Genomic DNA, 17,768 nt, shown 5'->3' with positions numbered 1-17,768 from the left:
AAGAGCATCAATTCTTACAAGATCAAAGAGTTCCATTTAAGATTATGTTGAAAGAGTGTACACCTGCTGACCTGAGACTTTTTGGCTGACATTAAACAATATGCCAGAGTCCCTGAGCAAAGGTCAGAGGCTGTATCTGTGAGCAAAAAAAGCATATAAAAAATACTTGCTTGTTGGTGGAAAAAGTCCTCGCAAAAGGAAAAAGTGATTCTCTATCTCAATTTCTAAACTCCTTTTTGTCATTCTTGCAATTTAGGCAAATACCCCACACACATTGTGGACATGTAAGGTACTTCTTACAACAGAACACGATTTGTTTTTCTGCACTTACTAATATAGAGTTTAACATCCTATAAACAAGTTATCACCATTTAGGTGGCTAGTTAAAAATGTTTCACATTAGCAGTCGTCTTGGGCAAACTAAGTTAAAAATAAATTGTAGCTAAGTATATTATTACAATGCCAATAACATGGCACAACAATAACACAAGAAAATTGGCTAGTTACAAGCAAAGTTCGGTTTATCAGCTTAAATACTATTTGAGCACGAGTTTGAAAATTCAACAAGATAATTCTATGTTTACCACATATTACCAACTCTTAAAAGGATTTTTTTTTGTTTACATAGGCGTTACCATTTATCAATGCCAAGAGGCCACTCGAGGATAAGGGTTAAAGAGTGTACAACAATTTATTGAACAGAAGACATTATGCAGACAGTTATCCTTATCATGGTTATTATATACTAGCAGGGAGACCCGATGTTGCTCGGGATTGAATTAGGATTAACGAATGTTTCACATTTTCAATACTTTTGTCATTTAAACCAGTGAAATTGCCCATTTTTCAATCAAATCAATCAATTGCTTCGTCTATTTAGAGGCCCACCACAATGTACTGAGAGGAAGCTTCACATGCCTCTCTCTACAGTGACTTACTCCACAACATATTATAATCTACATTGCACTGTAGAGAACCTACTGTTGATCTTGTGAAATTATTTTTATATAATGGCTTGAATTAAGGTTTAAAATGCAAAAGTTCAGTACCATTGTTCAACTGCGCTTTAATCAGAAACATCTACTTTGAATGCGCTCGTCTTATCAAAGAACACACTGTTGATTATATATACTGACCCTTCTGCTTGTGCAGTGATAAAACTTAAAATGCAGTTGTGATGTAAGACTGTATAAAAGTGTTAATTTCGGTCAAAATCAGACTGTAGCTTCTTTAATCGGATTTTATTGATCTCCAATACTTATTGGGGCATTCCGATACCAGCCATAAGGAAGAAACTCACACACATACATAGACAAAGTGATTTTTAGATAATAGTAGAGATACAATGTTTCAACCGTATTATTCATTTGTCTTCAGCTATCTTTTGTCATAGTTCATAATCTTCTGAGAACTCCAAACTTTACTCTTTACCACTGGGTAGAGAGTTAATAAACATTCATTAGATGATATATCAAGGAATGAATATTCCAGTTATGGATGTTTAACAATTGACTGGCCCAAATTGAGATTAGCATTGAGCGGTTGACTACAAAGCAATCAATTTCTGTCTAATTGGTGCTACCAGATAAGGCTGTCTGAAGATGCTGACTTCCTGACCTAGTAAAATACACCAAATAATGTTGTTTTTTTTTCCTTTCTCTTGGCAAAACTCAATCATGTTCTGCAAAGTCAATTTTTCTCTACAAAACAATCAAACCAAACACGAATAAATATTTGAATATACAAAAACTTGAAGCATAAAGGCTTCTTCTAAAATGACTGGATTTGGCATTGAATAATCCAAAAAAGGTTGATATGCCATAAAACAAAACAACCAAACGAAATCTGTCAACTTCTGTTCACTCTCCAACTCTGATTGTATTTGTTCGATGCAATCAACCAAGCAATAAAAAAAATATACGATTAGATTTTTATACCCAAACCTTCATTGGAAATCTTTTAAGCTTAGCAACAATCTACAACAGATATGGGATACACCTGTAGAATTTACACAAGCCTTGCTATTATGTAAAACAGGAATCAGGTGCAACTTATTTGAGATGATGGGGAAAGAGAGAAAAACAGAAAGAATAGTAAGAAGAGAAAGAGAAAAAAAAGACAAAGAAAAAAGGAAAGGAGAGAAGAGAGAAGAGAGAGAAAAGAGAGAGAAGAGAGAGAAGAGAGAGAAGAGAGAGAAAAGAGAGAGAAGAGAGAGAAAAGAGAGAGAAGAGAGAATAGAGAGAGAAGAGAGAGAAGAGAGAAAAGAGAGAAAAGAGAGAAAAGAGAGAAAAAGAAAAGAGAGAGAAAAGAGAGGAGAAAAGAGAGAGAAAAGAGAGGAGAAAAGAGAGAAAAGAGAAAAGAGAAAAGAGAGAAAAGAGAAAAGAGAGAAAAGAGAGAAGAGGGAAAAGAGAGAAGAGGGAAAAGAGAGAAGAGGGAAAAGAGAGAAGAGGGAAAAGAGAGAAGAGGGAAACAAAAAAGAAAAAGTGAAAAAAACGAAAAGAGAAAAAAAAAACGAAAAGAAAAAAGAGAAAAAACGAAAAACGAAAAAAGAGAAAAACGAAAAGAGAAAAAACGAATAGAGAATAGAGAAAACGAATAGAGAATAGAGAAATGAATAGAGAATAGAGAAACGAATAGAGAATAGAGAAAACGAATAGAGAAAGAAAAAAAAAGAAAGAAAGAGAAAGAAAAAAAAAAGAAAAAAAAGAAAAAAAAAGAAAAAAAGAAAAAAAGAAAAAAGAAAAAAAAGAAAGAAAAAAAAGAAAAAAAGAAAAAAAGAAAAAAAAGAAAAAAGAGAAAGAAAAAAAAGAGAAAGAAAAAAAGAGAAAGAAAAAAGAGAAAGAAAAAAGAGAAAGAAAAAAGAGAAAGAAAAAAAAGAGAAAGAAAAAAAAGAGAAAGAAAAAAAAAGGAAGAAAAAAAGAGAAAGAAAAAAAGAGAAAGGAAAAAAAGAGAAAGAAAAAAAAGAGAAAGAAAAAAAAAGAGAAAGAAAAAAAAAGGAAAAAAGAGAAAGAAAAGAAAGAAAAAAAGAGAAAGAAAAAAAAAGAAAAAAAAAAGAAAAAAAAAGAAAAAAAGAGAAAGAAAAAAAGAGAAAGAAAAAAGAAAGAAAAAAAAAGAAAAAAAAAGAAAAAAGAAAGAAAAGAGAAAGAAAAAAAAGAGAAAGAAAAAAAAGAGAAAGAAAAAAAAGAGAAAGAAAAAAAAGAGAAAGAAAAAAAAGAGAAAGAAAAAAAAGAGAAAGAAAAAAAAGAGAAAGAAAAAAAAGAGAAAGAAAAAAAAGAGAAAGAAAAAAAGAGAAAGAAAAAAAGAGAAAGAAAAAAAGAGAAAGAAAAAAAGAGAAAGAAAAAAAGAGAAAGAAAAAAAGAGAAAGAAAAAAAAGAGAAAGAAAAAAAAGAGAAAGAAAAAAAAGAGAAAGAAAAAAAAGAGAAAGAAATAAAAGAGAAAGAAATAAAAAAGAGAAAGAAAAAAGAGAAAGAAAAAAAGAGAAAGAAAAAAAAGAGAAAGAAAAAAAGAGAAAGAAAAAAGAGAAAGAAAAAAGAGAAAGAAAAAAAGAGAAAGAAAAAAAGAGAAAGAAAAAAAGAGAAAGAAAAAAAGAGAAAGAAATAAAAAAGAGAAAGAAATAAATAGAAAGAAATAAATAGAAAGAAATAAAAAATAGAAAGAAAAAATAGAAAGAAATAAATAGAAAGAAAAAAATAGAAAGAAAAAAATAGAAAGAAAAAAATAGAAAGAAAAAAAGAGAAAGAAAAAAAGAGAAAGAAAAAAAGAGAAAGAAAAAAAGAGAAAGAAAAAAAGAGAAAGAAAAAAAGAGAAAGAAAAAAAGAGAAAGAAAAAAAGAGAAAGAAAAAAAGAGAAAGAAAAAAAGAGAAAGAAAAAAAGAGAAAGAAAAAAAGAGAAAGAAAAAAAGAGAAAGAAAAAAAGAGAAAGAAAAAAAGAGAAAGAAAAAAAGAGAAAGAAAAAAAGAGAAAGAAAAAAAGAGAAAGAAAAAAAGAGAAAGAAAAAAAGAGAAAGAAAAAAAGAGAAAGAAAAAAGAGAAAGAAAAAAGAGAAAGAAAAAAGAGAAAGAAAAATGAGAAAGAAAAATGAGAAAGAAAAAGAGAAAGAAAAAAGAGAAAGAAAAAAGAGAAAGAAAAAAAGAGAAAGAAAAAAAGAGAAAGAAAAAAAGAGAAAGAAAAAAAGAGAAAGAAAAAAGAGAAAGAAAAAAGAGAAAAAAAAAGAAAAAAGAGAAAGAAAAAAAAAGAAAAAAGAGAAAGAAAAAAAAAGAAAAAAAGAGAAAGAAAAAAAGAGAAAGAAAAAAAGAGAAAGAAAAAAGAAAGAAAAAAAGAGAAAGAAAAAAGAGAAAAAAGAAAAAGAAAAAAAGAGAAATAAAAGAAAAAAGAAAAAGAAAAAAAGAAAAAAGAAATAAATAAGAAAAGAGAAGAAAACAGAAAAAAATTCGAGAAAGATGCAAAGACAAAGAGGATAAGGAGAACGACAAAGAGGATAAGGAGAACGACAAAGAGGATAAGGAGAACGAAAAAGAGGATAAGGAGAAAAAGAAAGAGAGGAGAAAAAGAAAGAAAAAGAAAGAGAAAGAGGAGAAAAGGGAAGAAAGAAAAAAAAATAGAAAACAGAAAAACGAAAAAATTTAAAAAACAAAAAAAAAGAAAATGGAAAAAAGAAAAAAAAGCAAGTGAGAATTCTGAAATGCTGTTACTACAGGTATAAGTTGATTATTTTGGGAGAGAGCATTGATGTAAGCAGAATAAATACTAATAATGGAAAAAAGGTTTTGTGGCGTGTCTAAAACAACATGCACAAAACAGTTTATCAACTGCACTAAATGGACAATTGGACATGTGTTCTAGATGAACTGATGGAAAAAGGATATGGCAATTTTTAGGAGGTGATGAGGTGGAGATGGGGTCAAGAAACAAATTTATCTACATGTGCAAAAGGGAAGAAGTTATGCTTCTTTTTCTCCACTCACAGTTTGCCATGGATGCTAATAAGATGCAAAATAGAAAAAGCGATATAAACTAAAGAATTATATACCCAAAAGGTTTTTTATCCAGACAATTTCTAAACCTGCAGACAAGAAAATAAGATGCATAAGACAGAAAAAATATAGAAATATAGATTTATGCAAAGTATTTAAGAACTAACAAAAATCCAATTAAAATAAACATTGGTTGAAGCTGTAGACAGTGAATTCTTTTATATTATGTTTCGGAATTTTTGAAATGCGGATTGACAATTTAGATTATTTAAAACATTATTCTCATCTTGGTTCTTATAGTCACAACGTTTTCATCTAATGTAACCCCTGAACTTTTTAAGGTGCATCTGTATGAACTTTAGAATCTTTACATTTAACTCTGAAACCTATATGAAATTTTAAACTCATCTCTTTATTTAATTCGCAGGGATAGATTGATCTTGTTCTGTCAGTCACATAGAAGTTGAAGTTCCTAGATGTTAGAAATCTTCCTCCTCTAATAGTTTCTTCCCGCGGACTGCTAGATTTTGAAATTCCTTCCCTGTTACTCGTTTCCCTGACTGTACTAGCATTCAGAAATTTAAATGTAATGTGAACAGACGTTTTGCTGCTCAACTCTTCTACATAATCCCCAAATAATAGCCCTTTATATTCCAAGTGGCAATACGCCTTGCTTGGGGTAAAAAAACATGTTAGAGCCGAGCATGCAGGGTCTTCCTCCACGAGCGAATAAGTCTGGAAAGAGAATTTTGAGAGTGATCAAGATATAGAAAAGGACTGCTATGTCAAGGAGGTTGAATGCTATGAAAATGAAACATGTGCGATGCGTGGTATGCAAAAAGACTGTTTTCCTCCTTACTACCGGTGATAATGATTATTAATTCAACAATTAACACTTTATTTTTTTAATCTTCAACCTCTAGAAGACTGTCAGTTAAAACTGATTGTTAATTCATGTCTGTTGCGCGATGAGTCCAAGATGAGAATAGTTGTTCTAATAATCCAAACTCTTATATTATTGTGAAGATAATCTTTTTAAAAACCTAACCAATTATTTAAAGAGCATGGAATCCCATTTACAAAAGAAATCTAAAATTAATTTTAGGCAAATCAAATCAAAGAACATAATGCAGCTCTCTTTTTTTATTATTATTATTGAGATTACTATTAAAAAAAAAAAAAAAAAAAAAAGGCTGCAGAAGAGTTGTACTATTTTGTGATGACTTTGATTGATTTCTATGCATCCCAGTAGTATACGATGTGCAAAATACAACCTCTCCCTAGGCAATGACCATCCGGGCATGGTGAAGAGCCACAGCCATCACAAGGTCAGCCTATTAATATCCACAAGCATAGACAGAACACAACGGATCTAGAGGAGTAAACCTTGAAACAAAAATCCCTCCATTTTTTGCAGTTCATATGGTGACAATCAACAAATGGATGCTTTAACAGAGGACATTCTTGACATGATTTTTTAATGTGTCTAAAATTTTTTAATTACTAGTCCCTGTGAGACTTACATCAGAGTATTGATACTTACTTCAATATCTCATTGGTTACATAATGATTAGCCAACTTTTTTTTCTACAGTGTTATTTAAAAAAAATTCAAAACATCTGCTTTTGATGATAACTTTTCAATGATATTTTTAATGTAAACTAATTTACAGCCGTTCCTTGAGAAATGTTGGTACAATATCTGGGTATGTCAATTTTTGTTTACCTGGATTTTCCCACTTTATAGCTTGTACAAAGAAAAATGTTTGTGAAACTTTATTGGAAAAAATACATTACTTAGTATTTGCGTAAGAGAGTAAGCAATATGATTACTGTTTTTCATATAAGCTTTTCTTGGCAAAAAAAATTAGAAATTATGTTTTTAAGCATAGATAATCCAGTTCAAACTAATCCTTAATGTCTACTATTTCGAGGTTTATCAAAAAAGCTAGTTTAGTTTAAAAATACTTATTTTACTTTCTTCAAATTTAAAACATCTAGTTTTTTAAAAACCTTTCAGGACTTACATGAGATTTGAACTCTTGTTATAAAAAACTACTGCCTTAGTAACGTGCACTCTGCCTATTCCTTTTTTGTCAGCCAATCACATTTCAAAAGAAAAAATAGTTTCTTCCCTCAAATTGATAGATTTTGGAATTCCCACCCGGTACCTTGTGAACAGACATCTCACTACCCAACTCCCTTCATAGTGTCCCTCTAGATTTGGTCCCAAATAATAGCTCCTTACATCCAAATGTTTTGTTTGGGATGAATAACAGAAAAAATGGAAAAATTTTAATAACATTAAAAAAGCACCATATTAAAGAATAAAGTCTTTCTAACCATACAATCACTGGTTTATAATATATACAAAATTAAAGCAGTTACAAAGATTTAAATAGTAAAAAAAAAAAAAATCTTTTTAATCATTTTCAGTCACTTTTTGGTAATTCCTTATAGAAATCTAAAAAAAAAAAAAATCAACAGAATTTTAAGAGTTAAATACCATATTATAACCTTTGCCCCAGTGAATTACTGAGGTCATTAGCGTCTGTTGATTGTTGGGTGATGAATATCAACTAAGTTGACATGTATACAGTTAAATTAAAAAGCATTTAGTAATGAATGGATAGTGTGATTCTGTAAAATATTAGAGGAATTAAAAAAAAAAAATTCTTTAACACTGCATCAAAATTTTCTGTATGAAATAAAACAAACAGAAACTGCCTAGTCTTGTACACATGTCCATATAAATATGTGCATTTCATATTTTAGATTTAAAATTTATGGATGCTAAAAAGCTGGGTTCATGCAGGAAATGTGAAAAGAGCGTTACCAAAAAAGGCAAAAAACGTTTACATTGAATACATTCTAAAGCTCAAGGTTTTTTTGTTTTTTTTTTATAAAGATATAAAAAATTGAATTGATGCTTGTCCACAAGGAAATGGCATAAAATCTCAAAAACAAATAATTAAAAAAAAACAAAAACAATATATTTGCATGTTTTTATTAAATCTGTAACAAGTGCGAAGAATTTCATGCGTGTTCAGAAATCCTGACTGCAGGGTACTTACATGTGAACAAAAGCAGGCAGTCTGTGATAATCAGGGAAAGAGAAATAAAATTCATTAAGAGACAGACACACACATTACCAGGGCAGAAATTTCAACTCGGCTGCGGTAGCAACGAGATGGATATGAGTTTATACGATGATGATGATATGAAGTGTGAGTATAACATTTAATGATGAACATCATGTGAGAATTTATGAATATTAGTAAAGAGTATGGGGAAAGGGGTTAGAAAGAGAGATGAGCGGATGAGAGTTGAAAGAGAAATTCCGGGTGGATGGGAGTTTGGAGACAGAAATTCCGGGTGGATGGGAGTTTGGAGACAGAAATTCCGGGCGGATGGGAGTCGAGGGAGGGAGATCCCGGGCGGATGGGAGTCGAGGGAGGGAGATCCCGGGCGGATGGGAGTCGAGGGAGGGAGATCCCGGGCGGATGGGAGTCGAGGGAGGGAGATCCCGGGCGGATGGGAGTCGAGGGAGGGAGATCCCGGGCGGATGGGAGTCGAGGGAGGGAGATCCCGGGCGGATGGGAGTCGAGGGAGGGAGATCCCGGGCGGATGGGAGTCGAGGGAGGGAGATCCCGGGCGGATGGGAGTCGAGGGAGGGAGATCCCGGGCGGATGGGAGTCGAGGGAGGGAGATCCCGGGCGGATGGGAGTCGAGGGAGGGAGATCCCGGGCGGATGGGAGTCGAGGGAGGGAGATCCCGGGCGGATGGGAGTCGAGGGAGGGAGATCCCGGGCGGATGGGAGTCGAGGGAGGGAGATCCCGGGCGGATGGGAGTCGAGGGAGGGAGATCCCGGGCGGATGGGAGTCGAGGGAGGGAGATCCCGGGCGGATGGGAGTCGAGGGAGGGAGATCCCGGGCGGATGGGAGTCGAGGGAGAGAGATCCCGGGCGGAAGGGAGTCGAGGGAGGGAGATCCCGGGCGGATGGGAGTCGAGGGAGGGAGATCCCGGGCGGATGGGAGTCGAGGGAGGGAGATCCCGGGCGGATGGGAGTCGAGGGAGGGAGATCCCGGGCGGATGGGAGTCGAGGGAGGGAGATCCCGGGCGGATGGGAGTCGAGGGAGGGAGATCCCGGGCGGATGGGAGTCGAGGGAGGGAGATCCCGGGCGGATGGGAGTCGAGGGAGGGAGATCCCGGGCGGATGGGAGTCGAGGGAGGGAGATCCCGGGCGGATGGGAGTCGAGGGAGGGAGATCCCGGGCGGATGGGAGTCGAGGGAGGGAGATCCCGGGCGGATGGGAGTCGAGGGAGGGAGATCCCGGGCGGATGGGAGCTGAGAGAGAGAAATGCTGGGTTGATGAGAGTTAGAGTGAGAAATGCAGGCTATATCAGACTTGAGAGAGAAATAAATGGATGGTTGATGAAAGAGGGACAGAAATGCAGGGTGGATTAGAGAGTTGTGAGTGGAGAGAATCTAGTCACAGACAGAGAGGGGGCAGGGGAAATGCAAGCGAATTAAAACAATAGTAGAAAATGGAGTTAAGAAACTCATGGAAATTTAGAACCATCTATTTTATCTACAGATATAGAGCTATATTCATTCTGCTGTGTACAATAAAAGATAAAATTTGCTGCATCTTGATAAGTGGACATGCATTTGAATGGAAAGTTGCATTGTTAGATCTAAATATTTTCCAAAAAAATGTTTTCTAACGCTAAATAAATAATTTAAGTGAAACGGTTAAATCATCTGAACAATGTTGGATTTCAAACTATTTGTTGGCAATGGATGTGAGTGAGAACATCAATTCTTACTGGCCAAATAAATGTTGATAGATTTTTTACATCTCAACAATTCATGAAATTTCAATCTCCTTGCCCCCCTCAAGAAAAAAAAAAAAAAAGCTTACCTGTCATGTTTAATCCATGTTTCCAAGCCACTATCATTTTCTGGATGGTCTTCCTCTTCATCCACTACTTCGTGGTCACTCTCACCCTAAAATGCACGTAAAAACCAATACAAATATTGATATCTTGTCAAGGCACAAATAATGACTAAAACAAGAATTTTTTTTAATAATTACCAGATACTGGGAGAGGGGGTTCTGAAAAAAAAAAAAAAAAAAAAAAAAAAAAATTGACTCCTGCATCAGTTTAAAAAAAAAAATGGTAAACTCCCAACTCCTGCAAATATATTTAACCCTCAAAAGTGTCCTTGTTTCTGATTATAAGCCTTTCCAACTATTCACATGGAACATGTTCCTTTCCTCTATACAAACATTCAAAACTTACCCATTATTGTGCCTCTATCATTCTAGATAAATTCAACATAACTCTTATATAAACAAGAAAAGTCAGCACATACAACTAAATATATAAGAGAACACAACTTCATATTTTCTGTGTTTAGCTCGCAAGAAGTTGGTTCAGTTATTAGTGAACATTGAATACGAAGAGTTGGGAAATCCTAAGACAGTTAAAGTGTTCCATCATATTCAGTTTGTAGCGAAATCCATAACATCCCCTCAACTTCTGCTCATTGTTTACAATCTTTTGATTGTTTGATTCCAGTTCAGTTTTGATCCTCTTTTCCCATCAGGAGTCTCATGTACACTTGGTTAGCAATTCTCTCTGGCACTAATCTCAGAGTACGTCCAAACCAGCCTGGATATCACTTTCAGATTGACAAAACAAGCTGTTGATTAATGTGATCTTTGAATTCCTGATTGCTAATTCAATTACTTTATTTGATTCTTACAATCTTTCTAAGATATCTAGAATCAAACATGGCTAACTTCCTCTCTCGACTAATTTAGAGAGGCTAAGTTTAACTTACAGATAACAGGGTAGATAAAATGTTGCTGTTGTAAAATGTTAATTTAGTTCTGAGAGTGGATCTTTATTTTTCAAGATTTTACAAAACTGCCAAGGATTTTCCTATCCTGAATTGCAAACTTATAGTTCATACTGCCTTCCTTCTTTATGAAGCTTTTTAACATTTGATACAAAATGCTAATTGTTTATCCGCAGACACTGATAATTGCTTTTGAAGTCTTAGCATTGCCTCTACCTTGTTTTATTCAGAACGTTTTGGAATTTATATCAGGATACAAAAACTATCTTTATGCAAACACGAAAAAAAAAGAAGATTTTTCTTGGAGGCTATTTATATAATTCTAATTAGAAAGGAATTTGAATTATGTTGTATTGTTCGTAACATACTATAATAGCAATAAAATAAAAATTGGCCAGTCATAATCAAGGCTATCAATAATATAAATTGACAAACTGACTGAACTTACTTCATTAAATAGATTTTTAAATTCAAAATCTCCTGGTACTACCAGATCAGCCTGTCTGAAGATACCGGCTTCCTGGCATAAAATGCATCAACCATTGATGTTATTGGGTTCCCCCCCCTCTCCCTTTAAAAAACAAAATCATGTTCTGCAGAGCCAAAAACAGTTTTCATCTAAAAAAAACAACACCATGAATAAATATTTAAGGATAAAGAACTTGAAGCCTAAAAATCTTTCACCAAAATGACTGGATTTTCTATGAAATAACCTGAAAAGGGTTGATATGCCATAAAATCAAATAATCAAACCTAAATTCAAAATCCACGCTAATATCGATTCAAATTCAATTCCTAATCAAAAACCTTGATTCCAGTAAAGCAACTGGCCCTGAGGGCATTCCTATTATAGTTCTGAAAAAGCTTCAACCAGAACTAGCTCCCATACTTACAAAGCTGTTTAAGCATTGTCTTAAGGAGAAATGCTCCCCAACATCTTGGAAAACCTCATCAGTATGCCCTGTATTTAAGAATTCGGATGATCAGTCATCTTCCTCTCAGTACAGACCAATAAGTCTCCTGTGTGTCAGGAGTTGCTGGAATCTGTTAAATAGAGAAGTAGTTAACCACCTCAGCAAAAATAACCTTAATGACATGCAATATGGTTTCCGTTCTGCTAGATCTACAGCAGATATGCTTACGATTATATCTCATAGGATTAGCAAATCTCAACGGAAGCTTCCTTTCTAGGGCAATTGCTCTTGACATGGAGACCTTTGATAAGGTATGTCATAAAGGTCTACTTTACAAGATATCTAGCTATGGTATAGCTGGAAATGTTTTCTCAGTTATTAAATCATTTCTGTCTGATAGGTTCATGAGAGTAGTGGTTGATGGGCAAAAATCAGAAGCTCACAGTATTTATGCTGGAGTCCCTCAGGGGTCCATCCTGGGCCCAACTCTCTCCCAGATTTACATTAATGATCTCCCAAATAACATCCTAAGATCATTTGTAGACATTTATGCTGACAACACTACCATCTATGGCAACACATCAAAGACCATAAATGACAAAGTTCTTCCTGATTCTCTCTCCTCTGATCTTGAGCACATCGTTCAATAGGAAAAGAGGTTGCTGGTTACTTTTAATACCTCTAAAACCAAGCTTCTATTTTTACATCATCAACACTGATCCCCATCTGGCATCAATTGAAATGAATGGCTCTTGTCTTGGGGAGGCTCCATGTTTTGACAAGCTTCTGGGCTTGATTTTTACTCCAAATCTAAAATGGAACACCTACAGCAAATCTGTTGCCAAGGTCACTGGGAAAATGGTGGGATCCTTCTGCCGCTTCATTAAATATCTCACTGCTGATGCAATTCTCTACCTATATAAAAGCCAGGTACATCCAATGATGGAGTACTGCTGCCACATCTGGGCAGGATAAGCTGCTAGAAGCAGCTTATCCTGCCTTGACAGAGTTCAAAATAAACTTTGCAGCCTAGTGGGGATGCGCTTTTCTCTTCCCTACAATCTTTTTCCCACAGAAGAGACATTGCGAGCTTGTCTCTTTTTTATCGTTATTTTCATGGCAAGTGCTTGTCTGAACTCCCCCCTCACCAAACTTTCACAAAAAACACAAGTCTAGCTGAAACTATTATCAATAATTTCCTCCACTCTTTATCTGTCCCTAAACCTTAATGTTAATTCCTTCATAGAACTGCACGCCTGTTGAACTTTCTTCAGTTTTCCTGCTTTTCAGCTGACTACAATTTGGTCGTCTTCAAGTCCAATGTAAACAAATTCTTGATGAACCGTCCCCTTAAGTAATTCAATTTACCAAATTTCCACTACTAACGATTGCTACAATATTATCCCATTACTGTACACCCATTAACCCTTATCCTCGAGTGGCCTCTGGGCCTTGATAAGTGATGATTCCAATGTATATATATTAAAAAAAAAATGGAAACTACTGCACTAAAAAGGACAGATAGAATCTTTAAAAATCTCTTGTATGAGATAGCAGGCAAATTTCTAGTATCCAATAGTAGGATGCTCCATCCGCATAAAATTTTGAAAAAAAAAAAAAAAATTTCTTACCTCATTCTTTTTACTTTTGTTTGGCGATCGCTTAGCAAGACTACTGGTTCGAACAACTAAAGACGCTATCGTCTGGTTGGTTGAACTGTCCAAAGGTTCAGTCTCAGACACAACATTCAGGTCTTGAGGTTTGGCGCCACTCTTAACCATTAATACTTGAGAATCGGCTAACTCTGCCTCTACAGGAAGGAAAACAATAAACAGAAAGAAGAGTGAAAGGGATTTGCCAACAAATTAGCAGACATTGGCCAGTGTAGCGTGTGAGCAGGGGATGAGCAACAAACGGGTGGGAATTGGCGTGTGCATGTTTGCGGGTGAACAAAAGCAGAGAAGTCACCAATCTTGAACGCAGAGTCAGTTTGGAACTGAAGCCACAAAATTCTTGCACAATTAAACAAGGAAAATAAAATATGGAGGAGAAAAGAAAAATAATTTGTGACAACAAAACAAGCACAATCATGGAAATCTGTTAAATGAGATTTAAAAACAAAGTGATTTCACAGCTCAGATATTTTTTTTTTTTAACATGAACAAAATACATACATATATATATATATATCCATCCAGGTGAAATCACTTTTTTCTTCAGCCTATTCCCTCTGCTCCACTATTTGTCACAAAGTAAGAACTATGACTTACTTGTAGTTTCATTAAATACTTTTGCAAGCAAAATCCGATCCTGCATTTTTCTAATCTCTGATGAGAATGTAAAGTATTTCTTTCCAAACTCTGTGGATTAAGGACTATCCACTTATTTAGTGTTTCCTTTTTAAAATTAAATACGTTTTTAACTCTTTTTCAAAGTGTTTTTTAACATGTTTTTTTAACTACTTGTTCTTTATATATATATATATATATATATATATATATACATACTAGGAGTTGAAAGCTTTGAGTAAAAAATACTAACATTGGTCATTGTAGGTTTATGCATGTTATAAGAATATTAATGAAGCCTTCTTTTCATTTCAGGGGTTTGGGTGGGGGGGTGGGGGGCATAAAGTATGCACCATACATAGAAGGGAGAAAAAAAGAGGCCAGAGATTAATATACACCTAACACACACAAAGGAAGCAAGAGGTCAGAAATTATGCACTAGATACACAGAAGAAATTGAAAGTCAGAGAATATACACTACACACAGAGTAGAACATAATTCAGAAATGATCCACCACATAGGATGCAGACAGACTATGCACAACACACAAAGGGCGTATATATTCAACAAAACCATGTGGACACACCAATTCTCATTAGATCACCAAAGTGAAATAACGTTGATCCTGGTCATTACTAAAATGGATGACCATTTGGAAATGCTAGGAACTGTATGTAGGAGGACGTTGATACCTTCCCTGCAAGGGTTGCAAAAACCTAATGTTATCATCTCCTCTGGTGATGATATACATGCAATGGCACCGCTTGTGGATTTCATACTCCCATGAAACTTCCTCCTTTGGAGAAAGCCAATTAAACTCTATAGGGTTAGTGCCGTTTCCATGAGCTTGGGACAGAACCAATTTTAAAACTTCATATATATATATATATATATATATACACACACACACACACATTCTATTTTGACTGGAGACTGCTTGTGAATTTCATAACAACCATGTAACTTCCTCCAAAAGAAGAAGTCAGTTCAACCCAGCTAGAGTGAGTGCCGCTTCGATACACAGAGTGTGTAGAAGGCCATATATATATATATATATATATATATATATATATATCATGCATCAAATACACAGTGCAATAAATATAATATACATTAGGAGGTTTGAAGTAGCATTAGGATAAAAAAAATAATGTAATTTGAATTCAAATGCATAATAATGGAATCAGTTGCATGTTTTAGGTACTAGCAATTCAGCCCAGCTTTGCTCAGCCCCTATGTACTATTCATAACTCGCCCTATGTGTGAATACACTTTATGTAAGATTTCAAATGTTTAGACCAAAATTTGCCTGAATAATTTCATATAAACCGCAAAAGTCAATTTTTTTTTTAACTTTCACACCAATTTGAACCCTTTAACATTTATTATTTTGGTCTCAAATCAAAATACAAAGTTTTACCCATGTCCAAGTTACCTACATCTAAATTCAAGTGTTTAGACCAAAAATTGGCAGAGAAATTTGGTAGAATCTGCAAAGGTCAACTCTTTCAACTTTGACCTTTTAGCAGCCAAATTTTCACCCCAAAACGTATTAAAATGCTTGCCGCATGTCTGATTACCCGTTATATATAAAATTCAAATGTTTAGACCCAAATTAGTCAGAATAGTTTGCTAGAAACGGCAAAGGTCAAATATCTTGAACTTTGACCCCTTGGCAGCCTAAATTTTCAACCCAAACCGATTAGAAAGCTTGTCCAATTTCTGAATACCCTTTATGTAAAATTTCAAATGTTTAAACCAGAAATTGGCTAAGTAATTTGATAGACTGCAGAGGTAAATATTTTTTTAAATTCGACCCCAATTTTAACCCCTTAACATTTATTTTTTGGAGCTCAAATCAAATTATAAAGTTTGATCCATGTCCAAGTAACCTACATATAAATTTCAAGTGTTTAAACCCAAAATTAGCAGAGGAGTTTGGTAGAGTTTTCAAAGGCCAAATCGTTCAACTTTGACCCCTTCACGGACAAATTTCTGGCCGAAAACTAATTAAAATTTTCTCAAATCTCAGTACCTCTTATGTCAAATCTCGAGTCTCTAGACTGAAAATTGACAGAGTTATTTAGTAGGGAAATGTACACACACACAGACATTTTCACTTTTATAGATATACTAGCAGTTCAGCCTGGCTTTGCTCGGGCCCTATGTACTGTTCATAACAGTATGTACATATGTATATATTAAAAAGTGTGAATATGTACGGTAATGCCTTTCTATATAATAGGCTTCCTTAACTACCATAGAGAAAAGTTGGTAGAGACTGCAGAGGTCAAAGTTTTTAAAACTTTGACTTCAATTTTGACCCCTTAACATTTATTGTTTTGGGCTCAAATCAAATTAAAATGTTTGACTCATGTCCAAGTAACCTCCATCTAAAGTTTCAAATGTTTAAAGCCAAAATTGGCGGAGGAGTTTCGTAGAGTCTGCAAATGTCAACTATGACTTCTTGGCAGCCAAATTTTTGCCGCAAAAATGATTAAAAAGCTTGTTGCACGCCTGAATACCCTTTATGTAAAATTTCAAATGTTTAGACCCAAAATTGGCTTAATAGTTTGCTACAGACTGCAAAGGTAAAATGTTTTGAACTTTAACCACTTGGAAGCCAAATTTTCAACAAAAAAAAAAAAAAAAACGATTAAAAAGCTTGCCCTATGTCTGAATACACTTTATGTAAAATTTAAAATGTTTAGACCAAAAATTGGCTAAGTAATTTGGTAGAGACTTCAGAGGTCAATTTTTTGAAAACTTTGACCCCAATTATGACTCCTTAACATTTATTTTGAGCTCAAATCAAATTATAAAGTTAGATCCATGTCTAAGTAATCTAAATTTGAAATTTCAAGTGTTTAGACCCAAAATTGGCGGAGGAGTTGGTAGAGTTCGCAAAGGTCAAATCGTTGAACTTTGACCCTTAACCACCAAATTTCTGTCCGAAAACGGATTAAAAAGGTTTTCCCAAATCTCAATGCCCCTTATGTCAAATCTCGAGTCTGTAGACTGAAAATTGAGATTTATTTGGAAGGGAAACACACACAGACATTTTCACTTTTATAGATAGATTGCATTTTTTTTTCCAGAAAAAAAGTTTCACAAAATTATTTGATTCAGTTCTAGATAGGAATGCTAAAATTTAATGTCCATTTCGTAATCTAACACAGACCCTATTTATTTTTACATTAACATTTAGGCATCATTACACACAAGTGTTTCAGTCGACTAGTTATAAATTACTACAGACATCATCAGGCGATCTTGCTTTTACAAAATCCATACCTATTATAATAAATCCATATTTTTATCTATTTGTTCACAATGACGTCATAGCATACATGTTATGACGTCATAGAAAATGATGCCATGTATGGAGGAGGGAACAAATTCCTTGGCAATGCCGGGAGACCTGCTAGTAACTAATATATACAAACACATACATAGCTACTGTCTGAAATTGGTATATTTGGCCAGCATTTTTTTTTTACACATATTTCACTGATTAGCAGGGATAATTCCTGTTTGTTTCTCTTGCGATCCGTCTTTTCCATTTGGCGGGCCAATGTTTGAACGTTCTGTCAGTGTAAAAAGAAATTTGCCATAGCCGATAACGTTTTTAACTGCCACGAGTCGTCTTGACACGTGTGATGAATTAAAAAAATTGCGTTCAGCGAATTAACTGAAAAAGTCAATTAAAATTGTTTAAAAGCACAAG

General features: G+C 34.4%; 1 protein-coding gene across 27 annotated transcripts in view; it reads right to left on the bottom strand.

Moving 5' to 3' along the window:
• Positions 1-17,768, bottom strand: part of LOC145303571 (uncharacterized) — a 612,784-nt gene that overhangs the window by 45,197 nt on the left and 549,819 nt on the right. For 9 of the 27 annotated variants that reach the window (XM_080145089.1, XM_080145094.1, XM_080145100.1 and 6 more), the window contains 2 exons: positions 13,384-13,562; positions 9,895-9,980 (listed from right to left, as the gene is read on the bottom strand). In XM_080145089.1, the coding sequence (XP_080001215.1) occupies positions 9,895-9,980; positions 13,384-13,562 (265 nt within the window). Of the gene's footprint in view, positions 1-5,027; positions 5,061-8,044; positions 8,066-9,894; positions 9,981-13,383; positions 13,563-17,768 lie in introns of all 27 variants that reach the window. The other 18 variants (XM_080145085.1, XM_080145093.1, XM_080145097.1 and 15 more) reach the window with 3 other exon arrangements.

Source organism: Euprymna scolopes, chromosome 19 (genome assembly GCF_053919585.1).
Source record: "Euprymna scolopes isolate OS-2025 chromosome 19, ASM5391958v1, whole genome shotgun sequence".
NCBI classification, from domain to species: Eukaryota; Metazoa; Mollusca; class Cephalopoda; order Sepiida; family Sepiolidae; genus Euprymna; species Euprymna scolopes.
Note: the sequence above shows the minus strand (reverse complement) of the source record. Positions and strands in the feature narration are given on the sequence as shown.